Below are 17,114 nucleotides of genomic sequence, written 5' to 3' on the forward strand. Positions count from 1 at the left end.
TCTTCCCCTCTCCACCCTCATTATCCCTCTCTATTCCCCTCCCCCCATTCCCCCCTCCCCCCATTCCCCTCTCACTATTCCCCTCTCACTATTCCCCTCTCACTATTCCCCTCTCACTATTCCCCTCCCCCCCTTTCTTCCCCCTCATTATCCCTCTCCCCCCCTCATTATCCCTCTCTCTATGTCCCTTCACTCCTTCCCATCCCTTTCTCACTCCCTCCCCTGAGTTGCTCTCCAAGATGGCCCCTGTGTTATCCTCACTCCCTCCCCTGAGTTGCTCTCCAAGATGGCCCCTGTGTTATCCTCACTCCCTCCCCTGAGTTGCTCCAAGATGGCCCCTGTGTTATCCTCACTCCCTCCCCTGAGTTGCTCCAAGATGGCCCCTGTGTTATCCTCACTCCCTCACCTGAGTTGCTCTCTAAGATGGCCCCTGTGTTACCCTCACTCCCTCACCTGAGTTGCTCTCTAAGATGGCCCCTGTGTTACCCTCACTCCCTCACCTGAGTTGCTCTCTGAGATGGCCCCTGTGTTATTACTGTTGGGCGTGAGTCCTCCATCACGGTGGGGGAGGGAGCACTGGGAGGTGGTGAGCCTGTGGTTGAGCTCCCCTCTGGGGGGACCCTGACCTTCCCCGGACCTCCAGCCGCCTCCGGCCCCTGGCAGAACACCCAGACTCTGACTCTTCAACAGGCCCTCCATGTACGGAGAGCACATTAGAGTGGACAGCTGAGAGAGGGTGGATTAGAGGAGAGAGAGAGGTACTGTAAGATAAGAGGGTAAGATATGAATACAGGCACAGAAAATGAAGTATGTGTATGTGTATGTGTATATATATATATATATATATAAATAAAAGTTTAAGTAAAAACATGGAGAGAGAAAAAAGGAAACCATTTCTGATATCAAAGCTGAGAGGTAATGGAAAAGACAAGACATAAGGAATGAGGTAGAGAGATCAGACACTGAAGAGCATATCAGGGATAGGAGCCTGAGACACCAACATACACACAGAGAGACAGGGAGAGAGAATGATTGGTGTGTCTGCTCAACTCTCTCTCTGCCTGCGTGCGTGCGTCACCTTAACTGTGTTGACAAGGGCCAGCAGACGGGGGTTGTTCTGCTCCACGGCCTCCAGACACTGGAACATGGCCGTCACATAGGGCTCACTCAGCAGAAAGGCCTCCACTGAGAGAGAGAGAGAGAGAGAGAGAGAGAGAGAGAGAGAGAGAGAGAGAGAGAGAGAGAGAGAGAGAGAGAGGCAGGGGGAGAGAGAGAGAGGCAGGCAGGCAGGCAGAGAGAGGAAAGAAAAGGGACAAAGTCAAGATTAGATAGGGGCAGGGTAAAAATCAATAATACACTCAGTCAATCAACATCCAACACCCAGAAGATTGATTACATCATTCTTTCATCAAATTTCTATTTGCAAATGTTATTGGTTTGGCTCACCCTCATTCACTCACCCTCACTCACTCACCCACTCACTCACCCACTCACTCACCCACTCACCCACAAGGCAGATTTTGTTAGGGTTGAAATGCCAAATCTGGTTTTGCTCCCACTCTTACCGTTGTAGTACTTGCTCGTGTGTCCCTGGTGTTTGAGCAGGGGTCGGAGCTGGGCTGAGAGCAGGTGGACCTGTAGGCTGTGCAGCAGCCAGCGCTCGGCTTTGTAACCCTCCCCGACACTCTGCAGCCCACTGCTCAGCACAGGCTCCAGCTTACTAAACTACAGGGCCAGAGAGGGGAGGGAAGAGAGGTGATGGTAGAGGGAGAGTGAGAGAGCGGAGAGGGGGAGAGTGAGGGGAAGTGATGGAATAGAAGGGTAAGGAGGAGGAAAAACAGAGGGAGAATAGATGAGAGGATGAAGGGGAGAAATACATAGAGACAGAGAAAACACTTGAATCAGTTATTTAACCCATTGCCCTTTATGGTTGTGAGGTCTGAGGCCCGACTCACCAACCAAGAATTAATTAAATGGGACAAACACCAAATTGAGAACGCAGAGCAGAATTAGGTCGATATCCGCTAATTATCCAAATCCAGAAAATACCTGTTAAATTTGACAAACATCTAAAAGGAAGCGATTCCCTAACCTTCCATAACAAAGCCCTCACCTACGGAGAGATGAACCTGGAGAAGAGGCCCCTAAGCAAGCTGGTCCTGGGGCTCTGTTCACAAACACAAACAGAGCCCCAGGACAGCAACACAATTAGACCCAACCATATCATGAGAAAACAAAAAGATAATTACTTGACACCTTGGAAATAATTAACAAAAAAACTAAGCAAACTAGACCGAGAGTACACAGAGGCAGAATACCTGACCACTGTGACTGACCCAAACTTAAGGAAAGTTTTGAATATGTAGAGACTCAGTGAGCATAGCCTTGCTATTGAGAAAGGCCGCTGTAGGCAGACCTGGCTCTCAAGAGAAGAAACGCTATGTGCACCCTGCCCACACAATGAGGTGGAAACTGAGCTGCACTTCCTAACCTCCTGCCCAATGTATGACCATATTAAAGATACATGTTTCCCTCAGATTACACAGATTCGCAAAGAATTCGACAAATCCAATTTTGATAAACTCCCATATCTATTGGGTGAAATACTACAGTGTGCCATCACAGCAGCAATATGTGTGACCTGTTGCCACAAGAAAAGGGCAACCAGTGAAGAACAAAGACCAGTGTAAATACATCCCATATTTACATTCCCTTTTGTACTTTAACTATTTGCACATCATTACAACACTGTTTATAGACATGACATTTGAAATACGAGAGAGAAACTCACATCAAAGCTGTGATCACATGACCATTATATAACAGGTGACCCCTCTCTCTGTGGCTGATCCCGGTCTCTCCAGCTGTTTGGTATGTAACAGTAGCCTGGTCTGAGATCTGTTTGGTATGTAACAGTAGCCTGGTCTGAGATCTGTTTGGTATGTAACAGTAGCCTGGTCTGAGATCTGTTTGGTATGTAACAGTAGCCTGGTCTGAGATCTGTTTGGTATGTAACAGTAGCCTGGTCTGAGATCTGGTTGGTATGTAACAGTAGCCTGGTCTGAGATCTGGTTGGTATGTAACAGTAGCCTGGTCTGAGATCTGTTTGGTATGTAACAGTAGCCTGGTCTGAGATCTGTTTGGTATGTAACAGTAGCCTGGTCTGAGATCTGTTTGGTATGTAACAGTAGCCTGGTCTGAGATCTGTTTGTGCCGTCTGTGCCAATGTAAAAAGGTGTAGCTGAGATCATTAAGAGAGCAGCAGAGGTTGACAAGGTTGTTGATGAGGTATGACCCTAGTAAGAACGTTACTGTGTGAAAGTGTATAGTCATTGTCAGTGCTGCTTTTTAAACTCATTGTCAACCGTGGACCTACCAGCTCAGATTTAGCATCAAATTAGCACCACTACTTTTGACCAGGCCTCATAGCGTCACCCTACTCCTTACTGAGTGCACTTCTTTTGACCAGGGCTGATAAGGTAGTGCACTAAGTAGGGAATAGGGTGCCATTTGGGATGCAGTTGTCTGTGGTCACAACAAACTGTACTGGATCCACCATAATATACACGGGGTATATTGTCATTGGAAGGAGATAACGTACCTGTTCTACCTACGAGGCCAGGTGAGGGCTGACGTAGAGGACATACCTGCTCTACATGAGAGGCCAGGTGAGGGCTGACGTAGAGGACATAGCTGTTCTACCTACGAGGCCAGGTGAGGGCTGACGTAGAGGACATACCTGTTCTACATGAGAGGCCAGGTGAGGGCTGACATACCTGTTCTACATGAGAGGCCAGGTGAGGGCTGATGTAGAGGACATACCTGTTCTACATGAGAGGCCAGGTGAGGGCTGACATACCTGTTCTACATGAGAGGCCAGGTGAGGACTGACGTAGAGGACATACCTGTTCTACATGAGAGGCCAGGTAGGGGCTGACATACCTGTTCTACATGAGAGGCCAGGTGAGGGCTGACGTAGAGGACATACCTGTTCTACATGAGAGGCCAGGTGAGGGCTGACATACCTGTTCTACATGAGAGGCCTGGTGAGGGCCGACATACCTGTTCTACATGAGAGGCCTGGTGAGGGCTGACATACCTGTTCTACATGAGAGGCCAGGTGAGGGCTGACGTAGAGGACATTCCTGTTCTACATGAGAGGCCAGGTGAGGGCTGACGTAGAGGACATACCTGTTCTACATGAGAGGCCAGGTGAGGGCTGACGTAGAGGACATACCTGTTCTACATGAGAGGCCAGGTGAGGGCTGACATACCTGTTCTACATGAGAGGCCTGGTGAGGGCTGACATACCTGTTCTACATGAGAGGCCTGGTGAGGGCTGACATACCTGTTCTACATGAGAGGCCTGGTGAGGGCTGATGTAGAGGACATACCTGTTCTACATGAGAGGCCAGGTGAGGGCTGACGTAGAGGACATACCTGTTCTACATGAGAGGCCAGGTGAGGGCTGACGTAGAGGACATACCTGTTCTACATGAGAGGCCAGGTGAGGTCTGACGGAGCGGACATACCTGTTCTACATGAGAGGCCAGGTGAGGGCTGACATACCTGTTCTACATGAGAGGCCAGGTGAGGGCTGACGTAGAGGACATACCTGTTCTACATCTGAGGTCAGGTGAGGGCTGACGTAGAGGAGATCCCTGTTCTACATCGGAGGCCAGGTGAGGGCTGACATACCTGTTCTACATGAGAGGCCAGTTGAGGGCTGACATACCTGTTCTACATGAGAGGCCAGGTGAGGGCTGACATACCTGTTCTACATGAGAGGCCAGGTGAGGGCTGACATACCTGTTCTACATGAGAGGCCAGGTGAGGGCTGACATACCTGTTCCACATGAGAGGCCAGGTGAGGGCTGACATACCTGTTCTACATGAGAGGCCAGGTGAGGGCTGACATACCTGTTCTACATGAGAGGCCAGGTGAGGGCTGACATACCTGTTCCACATGAGAGGCCAGGTGAGGGCTGACATACCTGTTCCACATGAGAGGCCAGGTGAGGGCTGACGGAGAGGACATACCTGTTCCACATGAGAGGCCAGGTGAGGGCTGACATACCTGTTCCACATGAGAGGCCAGGTGAGGTCTGACGTAGAGGACATACCTGTTCTACATGAGAGGCCTGGTGAGGGCCGACATACCTGTTCTACATGAGAGGCCAGGTGAGGGCTGACGGAGAGGACATACCTGGTCCACATGAGAGGCCAGGTGAGGGCTGACATACCTGTTCCACATGAGAGGCCAGGTGAGGGCTGACGTAGCGAACACGCCACACAAAGGGCCAGTAGTCTTTCTGCTTGTAGTACACCTGCAACGCAAAACCAGCCTTTTACTACAGTACAATGGCATTGGTATGAGGCTTATCTTACAGGATAAAAAAAAATTGCTAAATAGAATCGGAGAAAAAGCAGTACAATTATGATGTGTTCATTCTCAGCAGCTCTTTTGCACCCTGCCTCAAAGAAAATGCAAGGAAGAAAAGCAGAACTTCCATTGAGCAGATGCTCCAGGGCAATAATATGATAGAGCGTCTGGAAAACAGCCAAATAATAGTGCCTTGTGTATGCGAAGCTTTTCTAAAAAAAAAAAGCACAAAATGACAAGAGTAGAAGAGTAGTTATTCCCGAGGCCTGACCTGCTCGTGCTTGAGGCCGTGGCTGAGGATGTGGTTCATGTCCTTGTGCAGCCTCTGCAGACCCCCGTAGCGAGACCACACGTTGGGGTTGCTGCTGGACACCAGGCCCTCCACCGTGGTCTTCAGACTGGACAGCAGCTTCCAGTGTTCCCTCCTGGAGGGAGAGAGAGAGAAAAGGAGAGGGACAAAAAAAAAAACCCAGAGAGAAGTCAGGTTTGAATGAACTCGTGCCCGCCCCCAAAACACTCAAAAGCAGACAGTTGAGCAGAGAGATAAATGTTTGCATCAAGTGACTGACAGAGAAGAAAACCACGACCATACAATCAAATACAAACAAACTACTTTTCTTAAAACTGCATTGTTGGTTAAGGGCTTGTCAGTAAGCATTTCACTGTAAGGTCTACACTTGTTGTATTTGGCACCTGTGACAAATAAAATTTGATTTGACTGTGCAATGACCCCAAACAAACCATGGTGACTACAAACTACTGGCTGTGGACTGCATTTACAGCGCCCAATGAGATGTATTGTACTAGGCTAAGTAGCTATAGTATACTCAGACCATAGACAAACAGTACATTCAGAAAGTATTTAGAGCCCTGGACTTTTTCCACATTTTGTGACGTCACAGCCTTATTCTAAAATTGATTAAATACATCAAAATCCTCAGCAATCGACACACATTACCCCATAATGACAAAGCGAAAACAGGTTCAGACATGTTTGCAAATGTATTAAAACTTAAATACAGAAATACTTTATTTACATAAGTATTAAGACCCTTTACTATGACACTCTAAATTGAGCTCTGGTGCATCCTGTTTCCATTGATCATCCTTGAGATGTTTCTACAACATGATTGGAGTCCACCTATAGTAAATTCAATTGATTGGACATGATTTGGAAAGGCACACACCTATAAAAGGTCCCACAGTTGACAGTGCATGTCAGAGCAAAAACCAAGCTATGAGGTCGAAGGAATTGTCCGTAGAACTCCGAGACAGGATTTTGTGTACACATAGATCTGGGGAAGGGTACCAAAACATTTCTGCAGCATTGAAAGTACCCAAGAACACAGTGGCCTCCATCATTCTTAAATAGAAGAAGTTTGGAATCACCAAAACTCTTCAAAGGGCTGGCTGCCTAGCCAAACTGAACAATCGGGGGAGAAAGGCCTTGGTCTGGGAGGTGACCAAGAACCCCGATGGTCACTCTGACAGAGCTCCAGAGTTCCTCTGTGGAGATGGGAGAACCTTCCAGAAGGACAACCATCTCTGTAGCACTCCACCAATCAGGCCTTTATGGTAGTGGCCAGATGGAAGCCACTCCTCAGTAAAAGACATGACAGCTCGCTTGGAGTTTTCCCAAATAAAGGCACCTAAAGACTCTCAGACCATGAGAAAATTATTTTCTGGTTTGATGAAACCAAGATTCAACTGTTTAGCCTGAATGCCAAGCATCACGTCCGGAGGAAACCTTGCACCATCACTATGGTGATGCATGGTGGTGGCAGCATCATGCAGTGGTGGTGGTTTTTTCAGAGTTCGCCTACCTGAATGGTTGAGGAAGTAGTAGTTGGATGTCTTCGGTACAACATAGTGACCGTGCAAAACATCCAAGACGATAGCTCTAGCCTACATAGCCAAGGTGATGTGGGCGACAATCTCCACAGGTAATAGTAAACTCTTAAAACAGTATTAAATACACTGAGTAAACAAAACATTAAAAACACCCTGACATAGACTGACCAGGTGAAAGTGATGATCCTTTATTGGCGTCACTTGTTAAATCCACTTCAAAATCAGTGTAGATGAAGGGAGGAGACACAGGTTAAAGAAGGATGTTTAAGCCTTGAGATGATAGAGACATGGATTGTGTAAATGTGCCATTTCAGAGGATGAAGAATGGGCAAGACAATATTAAAGTGCCTTTGAACGGGATTTGGTAGTAGGTGCCAGGCGCACCGGTTTGTGTCAAGAACTGCAACACTGCTGTGTTTTTCACACTCAACAGTTTCATGTTTGTATCAAGAATTGTCTACCACCAAAAGACATCCAGCCAACTTGACACAACTGTGAAAAGCATTGGAGTCAACATGGGCCAGCATCCCTGTGGAACGCTTTCGATACCTTGTAGAGTCCCTGCCCTGATGAATTGAGGCTGTTCTGAGGGCAAAAAGGGATGCAACTCAGTATTAGGAAGGTGTTCATGTTTGGTATACTCAGTGTATATTGTTATTCTGAGTGAGTGAATGGAGAAAGCGGGAGAAACAAAAGTGAATTTGATAGTGAGATAAAAATCAGGCTGACCCCAAAATCCCTTTGGCGCCGTAGTGGACGGCAGCCATTTTGCGAGCTCCTACCCAACTTTGCTATTTTCTATTTTGTGATTCTTGTGCCATTTATCCTGACTTTATTTTCATGAAAATGTAATTCACCATCATTTCATATAACCGACAAGAACTTTTGAACATCAGATAGGCAGTTGCATACCCTGATTGCGGCTTCAACTCATTGCCCTGGGCCGTTTATATAATTCAGAGAAGAGGAAAATGCTGGCATTACAGAGGCATAAGAGGGGGAGATTAATACTTAGAGAAAACTGGCCATCTCTTCCCTCCTTTCTATTTGCCAATGTACCCAGATTCAACTTCAAAAGAGGGGGAGTCACTTGATAATAAAATGGATGACCTCCGATCGAGGATTTGCTACCAACGGAACTCTCGTAACTGTAATATTCTCATGGCTTTCGGACAAGATACCCCCCCATGGCTATCCAAGTTGATGGATTCTCCATTCACAGAGCAGACAGGACAGTAGAGTCAGGGAAATCGAGATGGGGAGGAATTTGCCTCTTCCAACCCAGAGGACTGGGTGATCTCAATCTCCGAGGCCAACGTGAGTAATGTTTTTAAATCAGGAAAACACTCGCAAGGACGGGGGGGGGGGGGGGGGGGGTCAGACGTTATTCCAGGGCGTGTTCTCAGAGCATGGGCAGATTAGTTCGCAAGCACCCACCTCGATAAGAGGAATACCTACATGACCAAAAGTATGTGGACACCTGCTAGTCGAACATCTCATTCCTTTAATCATGGGCATTAATATGGAGTTGGTCCCCCCTTTGCTGCCATGACCCCTCCTGTCTCAGCCTCCAGTATTTATGCTGCAGTAGTTTGTGTCGGCGGGGCTAGGGTCAGTCTGTTATAGTTCTCCTGTCTTATCCGGTGTCCTGTGTGAATTTAAGTATGCTCTATCTAATTCTCTATTTCTCAGAGGACCTGAGCCCTAGGACCATGCCTCAGGACTACCTGGCATGATGACTCCTTGTTGTCCCCAGTCCACCTGGCCGTGCTCCTGCTCCAGTTTCAACTGTTCTGCCTGCGGCTATGGAACCCTGACCTGTTCACTGTGATTACTATTATTTGACCATGCTGGTCATCTATGAACATTTGAACATCTTGGCCATGTTCTGTTATAATCTCCACCCGGCACAGCCAGAAGATGACTGGCCACCCCTCATAGCCTGGTTCCTCTCTAGGTTTTCGCCTTTCTATGGAGTTTTTCCTAGCCACTGTGCTTCTACACCTGCATTGCTTGCTGTTTGGGGTTTTAGGCTGGGTTTCTGTACAGCACTTTGATATATCAGCTGATGTAAGAAGGGCTATATAAATACATTTGATTTGATAACAGCCTCCACTATTCTGGGAAGGCTTTCCACTAGAAGTTGGAACATTTCCGCAGGGAGTTGCTTCCATTCAGCCACAAGAGCATTCGTGTGGTCGGGCACTGATGTTGGTGATTAAGCCTGGCTTGCAGTGGCGTTCCAGTTCATCCCAAAGGTGTTTGATGGCGTGGAGGTCAGGACTGTGTGCAGGCCAGTCAAGTTCTTCCACACTGATCGACAAACTATTTCTGTATGGACCTCGCTTGGGAAAGGGCCTTTCCCAAACTGTTGCCACAAAGTTGAAAGTAGAGGTTGACCGATTAGTTGTTTCCCATGCAGAGCAAGGGAAAAAACTACTCCAAGTCTCAGAACGAGTGACATTTGAAATGCTATTAGCGCGCACCCCGCTAACTAGCTAGCCATTTCACATCGGTTACACCAGCCTAATCTCGGGAGTTGATAGGCTTGAAGTCATAAACAGCATTGCGAAGAGCTGCTGGCAAAACGCACGAAAGTGCTGTTTGAATGAATGCTTATGAGCCTGCTGGTGCCTACCACCGCTCAGTCACACTGCCCTATCAAATCATAGACTTAATTATAATATAATAAACACACAGAAATACGAGCCTTAGGTCATTAATATGGTCGAATCCATCATCTTGAAAACAAAACGTTTATTATTTCAGTGAAATATGGAACCGTTCCGTATTTTATCTAACGGGTGGCATCCCTAAGTCTAAATATTCCTGTTACATTGCACAACCTTCAATGTTATGTCATAATTACGTAAAATTCTGGCAAATTAGTTCGCAACGAGCCAGGTGGACCAAACTGTTGCATATACCCTGACTCTGCGTGCAATGAACGCAAGAGAACTAACACAATTTGACCTGGTTAATATTGCCTGCTAACCTGGATTTCTTTTAGCTAAATATGCAGGTTTAAAAATATATACTTCTGTGTATTGATTTTAAGAAAGGCATTGATGTTTATGGTTAGGTACAGTCGTGCAACGATTGTGCTTTTATCGCAAATGCGCTTTTGTTAAATTATCCACCGTTTGGCGAAGTTCGCCGTCTTTGTTAGGAAGAAATAGTCTTCACACAGTTCGCAACGAGCCAGGCGGCCCAAACTGCTGCATATACCCTGACTCTGTTGCAAGAGAAGTGACACATTTTCCCTAGTTAAAAGAAATTCATGTTAGCAGGCAATATTAACTAAATATGCAGGTTTAAAAATATATACTTGTGTATTGATTTTAACCTCTTGGCGTTCCCCTAGGATAGGGGGCGCTACAGCAATTTTTGAAAAAAAAATCGTGCCCATTTTAAACGGCCTCCTACTCAAACTCAGAAGCTAGGATATGCATATAATTAATACTTGCGGATAGAAAACACCCTAAAGTTTCTAAAACTGTTTGAATGGTGTCTGTGAGTATAACAGAACTCATATGGCAGTCAAAACCCCGAGACAGATCGAAACAGGAAGTGGAATTCTGAATTGCGAACTCAACTTCATCACGTTGCCTATTAATCACACCGTGAGCTATGGTTCATTGAGCACTTCCGATTGCTTCTACTAGATGTCCCCAGTCTTTACAAAGTGATTTGAGTCTCCTACTGTAAAAACTGACACAATGACACGCTGTGGAACGCGGTCACACGGAGAGGGCCATCACCATTATGACGCCGGCGCCCCTGGTTACCCTCCCCTTTCGAAACGTTTTGATACAATGCAATCGTCCCCCTCGAATCTTATTAGAACTCTCATTGAAAAAGGCCCTACAGATTTATGTTATACAACGTTTGACATGTTTGAACGAACCTAAATAAGAAAAAAATGCATTTTGTTGAAAGAGTAGCCCCACGCACGTCGGAACTTTTGGTTCAGCCTTCAGAACGCGCTAACAACAACAAGCTAATGGAACATAAAGGATTAACTTTTTCGAATGAAAATACATTTGTTGTGGACCTGGGATTCCTGGAAGTGCCTAAGGATGAAGATAATCAAAGGTAAGGGATTATTGACAATAGTATACAAGACTAGATTTGATATGCGATTGTTCCAAGATGGCTAGCCTATTGCTATTGCTAGCCTATTGTTCTGAGTATCGCATCCAGTAAAGTTATTTTTAAATCTGGCATTACAGGTGCTTTCAAGAGATATTCATCTATAAATCTTAGAATGACAATATTACATTTTTAAAATGTTTCGAATAGTAATTTTGTAAATTGTAGCACTTTCACCGGATGCATTTGAGGGAAATAGTTAGTCAACGTTACGTGCCGATGTAAAATGCTGTTTTATATATAAATATGAACTTTATCGAACAAAAGAATGCATGCATTGTGTAACATGATGTCCTAGGTGTGTCATCTGATGAAGTTTGTAAAAGGTTAGTGCTGCATTTAGCTGTTTTTTGGTTATTTGTGATGCATGTGGTTGGTCGGAAAATGGCTATGTGGCTACTTACACGATATACTCCTCTAACATAATCTATTGTTTTGCTTTTGCTGTAAAGCCTTTTTGAAATCGGACAACGTGGTTCGATTCAGGAGAGGTGTATCTATAAAACGATATAATTTGAAAAAAAAATTGAGAAAAAAAAGATTACATTTTGTTATGCTAATGGTAATAGGATTTTTCGCTAGATGTCAGGCCGCACAGGGGTTAAGAAAGACATTGATGTTTATGGTTAGGTACACGGAGCAACGACAGTCCTTTTCACGAATGCGCACTGCATCGATTATATGCAACGCAGGACAGGCTAGATAAACTAGTAATATCAACCATGTGTAGTTAGTGATTATGATTGATTGTTTTTTATAAGATAAGTTTATTGCTAGCTAGCAACTTACCTTGGCTTCTTACTGCATTCGCGTAACAGGCAGGCTCCTCGTGGAGTGCAATGTAAAGCAGGTGGTTAGAGCGTTGGACTAGTTAACCGTAAGGTTGCAAGATTGAATCCCCGAGCTGACAAGGTAAAAATCTGTCGTTCTGCCCCTGAACAAGGAAGCTATCCCACCGTTCCTAGGCCGTCATTGAAAATAAGAATGTGTTCTCAACTGACTTGCCTAGTTAAAAAGGTGTAAAAATTAAAATTAAAAAAAAAATAAAATAAAAAAATAAAATAAAAAAAAAATCGGCCAAATCGGTGTCCAAAAGTACCGATTTCCGATTGTTATGAAACTTGAAATCGGCCTTAATTAAATCGGCCATTCCGATTAATCGGTCGACCTCTAGTTGAAAGTACAGAAAAGTTTTGATTCTTTGCATGCTGTAGCGTTAAGATTTCCCTTCAGGGGGCCATGAAAACCATGAAAAATTGCCCCAGACCATTATTCCTCCTCCACCAAACTTTACAGTTGGCATTATGCATTCAGGCAGGAGGCATTCTCCTGGCATCCACCAAACCCAGATTTGTCCGTCAGACTGCCAGATGGTGAAGCGTGATTCATCACTGCAGAGAAAACGTTTCCACTGCTCCAGAGTCAAATGGTGGCGAGCGTTACACCCTTTCACCCGGCGCTTGGCAATGCGCATGGTGATCTTAGGCTTGTGTGCGGAAGCTCGGCCGTGGAAACCCATTTCATGAAGCTCCCGACTAACAGTTATTGTGCCGACTTTGCATCCAGAGGCAGCTTGGAACACAGTAGTTAGTATTGCAACCGATGACATGCGATTTTTACGCTCTACGCGTTCTGTGAGCTTGTGTGGCCTACCACTTCACGGCTGAGCCGCTGTTGCTTTTAGACGTTATCACTTAACAATAACAGCACTTACAGATGACCGGGGCAGCTCTAGCAGGGCAGAAATTTCACGAATTGACTTGTTGGAAAGGTGGCATCCTATGACGGTGCCATGTTGAAAGTCAGTGAGCTCTTCAGTAAGGCCATTCTACTGCCAATGTTTATCCATGGAGATTACATGGCTGCGTGCTCGATTTGATTGGCTGTCCACATACTTTTGTACATCGTGTATGTGAGAACGCTGCTTTCTCTGTCAACAGCTCAGTGTTCAACACCATTGCCCCCTCCAAGCTCGTCATCAAGCTTAGGACCCTGGGACTGAACACCACCCTATGCAACTGGATCTTGGACTTCCTGACCCGGCCACATCACCTCCACCACTCTGACCTTCAACACGTAGGCCCCACAGGGGTGTGTGCTTACTCCCCTCCTGTACTCCCTGTTCACCCACGACTGCATGGCCACACGACTCCAAAACCATCAAGTTTCCTGATGACACGACAGTGGTAGGCCTAATCACCGGCGACGATGAGACAGCCTACAGGGAGGAGGTCAGTGACCTGGCAGTGTGGTGCCGGGACAACAACCTCTCCCTCAATATCAGTAAGACCAAGGAGCTGATCGTGGACTACAGGAATGGAATGGGGGTGGGCGAGCAGGCCCCCATCCACATCGAGCGGGTCAAGAGCTTCTAGTTCCTCAGTGTCCAAATTGCTAAGGACTTAAAAATGGTCCACTCACAAACAGTCGAAGAAGGAGCGAAAGTGCCTCTACCCCTCAGGAAGCTGAAAAGGTTTGGCATGAGTCCTAAAATCCTCAAAGTTCTACAGTTGCACTATTGAGAGAAGCTTAATTGGCTGCATCACTGCTTAGTATGGCAACAGCATTGGACTAGGGAAAACTCACGGTAAATACTGTCCAGCATCAACCAAAGTTAGCAACAGTATGACGCAGGCGCAGCATGCAACGTGGGTTTTGTTGTGTGTGAAAACATGGCGGAAGCCAGTGACAGCTCTCAGGAGATTTTTCAGCCTTGTAAGACGACCAAATCTGAAGTGTGGTCGTATTTTGGGTTTTACAAGAGTGCTGAGGGAAAATTAATCAATGATGGTCACTCTGTCCGCAGAACATGCAAAAATAAATTGCCTGCAAAAGGGGGCAACACTTAATCTCTTGAGTCATCTTCGTGACCACCACCCACTACTTTATAGCGAATGCAAGGCAAGTTAACTTCTAGCTCAATGCATGATGTGGGGACTTCGGAAAGGGGGAAAATGTCATGGTTTGTCTGTCTAACTTGCTAATAGCTTGTCAATAATGTAAACTGAATCTTTCAGTGTTACCTACTCTTGTAACAACACTACACGTTGTTTTGCTGCTGTATGCGTTGAGTCTGGAGACACTCTTCGCCCATTGCACACGATAACACGTGATGTAGTTTAGTCACCCAACCAACACATTCTGTTCATTTAAAATCCGGCAGTCGTCGACTTGATTGTAAAAGTGTTCCAACAGGAGAAACACTGTAGACTCCTATACAAGACTCCTGTATTTATGTCAAGCAGCACCTTATTTCTTTCTGCTTCCGTACAGCAAGCAGCACTGGTGCATCAAGTCTGACACCAAGGCGCTCCTGAACAGCTGCTATCCCCAGGCCATAAGACTGCTAAATAGCTAACAGAATGGCTACACGGACTGAGTTGACCTTCGTATTTTTTTTATTGCACACTCACGTTAACACACACATAACATGCACACACATTTATACTGACTCTTCACATACGCATTCACATACAATCATCATTTAGCAGCTGCTACTCTGTTTATCATATATCCTGATGCCTAGTCACCTTACCCCTATACATACCTACCTCTACAGTATCCCTGTACATTGTTAATATGGTACTGACCCTGTATATAGTCACCTTACCCCTATACATACCTACCTCTACAGTATCCCTGTACATTGTTAATATGGTACTGACCCTGTATATAGTCACCTTACCCCTATACATACCTACCTCTACAGTATCCCTGTACATTGTTAATATGGTACTGACCCTGTATATAGTCACCTTACCCCTGTACATTGTTAATATGGTACTGAACTGACCCTGTACGTAGCTTCTTTCTCGTGTTCTACTCATTTCTAGTGTGTTTTAGTTCTACCTTGTTATTTTTGGTTCTATATTGATTTCTGCGTTGTTGGGTTTGGAGGTTAGAAGAAAAGGCCTTCCTTCCACTCATGACATTAAAACTTGAGACAACAGACAATGTGCAAGCTCATTTCCAGGACTTCCTTCTTTTTCCTCGAAGTCAGCAGCTACTGTAGCTGGAACCAACATCTCTCACTCTCCCACACTCTCCCACACTCTCCCACACTCTCCCACACTCACACACTCACACTCTCTCCCACTCTCTCCCACACTCACACTCTCCCCCCCACACTCACACTCTCCCCCCCACACTCACACTCTCCCCCCCACACTCCCTCTACCCCCCCACATTCCCTCTACCCCCCCACACTCACACTCTCCCCCCCACACTCACTCTCCCCCCCACACACACACACACACACACACACTCTCTCCCCCCCACACACACACTCTCTCCCCCACACTCACACTCTCCCCCCCACACTCACACTCTCCCCCCCACACACACACACACTCTCTCCCACACACACACACACTCTCTCTCCCCCACACACACACACACACTCCCTCTCCCCCACACACACACTCCCTCTCCCCCACACACACAAACTCTCCCCCACACACACACACACTCTCCCCCACACACTCTCCCCCACACTCCCACTCCACACTCACACTCACCCCCCCACACTCACACTCTCCCACACTCATTTTTCCCCCCCACACTCACACTCCCCCCCACACACACTCCCCCACACACACACACACTCTCTCCCCCACACACACACACACACACACACACACACACACTCTCTCCCCCACACACACACACTCTCCCCCACACACTCTCCCCCACACACACACACACTCTCCCCCACACACACACACACTCCCCCACACACACACACACTCTCCCCCACACACACACACTCTCCCCCACACACACACACTCTCCCCCACACACACACACACACACTCTCCCCCACACACACACACACACACACACTCTCCCCCACACACACACACTCACACACACTCTCCCCCCCACACACACACTCTCCCCCCCACACACACACACTCTCCCCCCCACACACACACACACACTCTCCCCCCCCCACACACACACACTCTCCCCCCCCCACACACACACACTCTCCCCCCCCCCCACACACACACACACACACACACACACACTCTCCCCCACACACACACTCTCCCCACACACACACACACACACACACTCTCCCCCACACACACACACACTCTCCCCCCCCCCACACACACACACACACACTCTCCCCCCCACACTCACCCCCCCACACACACTCTCCCCCACACACACTCTCCCCCACACACACACACACTCTCCCCCACACACACACTCTCCCCCACACACACACACACTCTCCCCCACACACACACACACTCTCCCCCACACACACACACACACACACTCACACACACACACTCTCCCCCACACACACACTCTCCCCCCCACACACACACACTCTCCCCCACACACACACTCTCCCCCCCACACACACACACACACTCCCCCCCACACACACACTCACCCCCACACACACACTCTCCCCCACACACACACACACACTCTCCCCCACACACACACACTCTCCCCCACACACACACACACTCTCCCCCACACACACACACACACACACACACACACACACACACACACTCTCCCCCCCACACACACACACTCTCCCCCCCCACACACACACACACACTCTCCCCCCCACACACACACACACACACACTCCCCCCCACACTCACTCTCCCCCCCACACTCACACACTCTCCCCCCCACACTCACTCTCCCCCCCACACTCACCCCCCCACACACACTCTCTCCCCCACACACTCTCCCC

At 47.2% G+C, this 17,114-nt stretch overlaps 1 protein-coding gene and 1 long non-coding RNA gene across 6 annotated transcripts in view; both read right to left on the reverse strand.

The window, feature by feature from the left end:
- LOC115151504 (run domain Beclin-1-interacting and cysteine-rich domain-containing protein) overlaps positions 1–17,114 on the reverse strand; it is a 50,220-nt gene that overhangs the window by 24,509 nt on the left and 8,597 nt on the right. For 2 of the 3 annotated variants that reach the window (XM_029695492.1, XM_029695494.1), the window contains exons 2-6: positions 5,655–5,808; positions 5,244–5,327; positions 1,566–1,725; positions 1,079–1,185; positions 501–726 (exon numbers count right to left, since the gene is read on the reverse strand). In XM_029695492.1, the coding sequence (XP_029551352.1) occupies positions 501–726; positions 1,079–1,185; positions 1,566–1,725; positions 5,244–5,327; positions 5,655–5,808 (731 nt within the window). The remainder of the gene's footprint in view (positions 1–500; positions 727–1,078; positions 1,186–1,565; positions 1,726–5,243; positions 5,328–5,654; positions 5,809–17,114) is intronic. The other variant, XM_029695493.1, reaches the window with a different exon arrangement.
- On the reverse strand, positions 3,743–4,834 carry LOC115151506 (uncharacterized). 3 transcript variants are annotated; one of them, XR_003867312.1, is made up of 4 exons: positions 4,736–4,834; positions 4,395–4,615; positions 4,100–4,348; positions 3,743–4,025 (listed from the first exon to the last, which is right to left on the reverse strand). It is a non-coding gene; the product is annotated as an uncharacterized LOC115151506 (long non-coding RNA). The 3 variants fall into 3 exon arrangements; XR_003867311.1 differs by having other exon boundaries at positions 4,192–4,615; XR_003867310.1 differs by having other exon boundaries at positions 4,100–4,615.

Source organism: Salmo trutta, chromosome 17 (genome assembly GCF_901001165.1).
Source record: "Salmo trutta chromosome 17, fSalTru1.1, whole genome shotgun sequence".
Lineage (NCBI taxonomy): Eukaryota > Metazoa > Chordata > Actinopteri > Salmoniformes > Salmonidae > Salmo > Salmo trutta.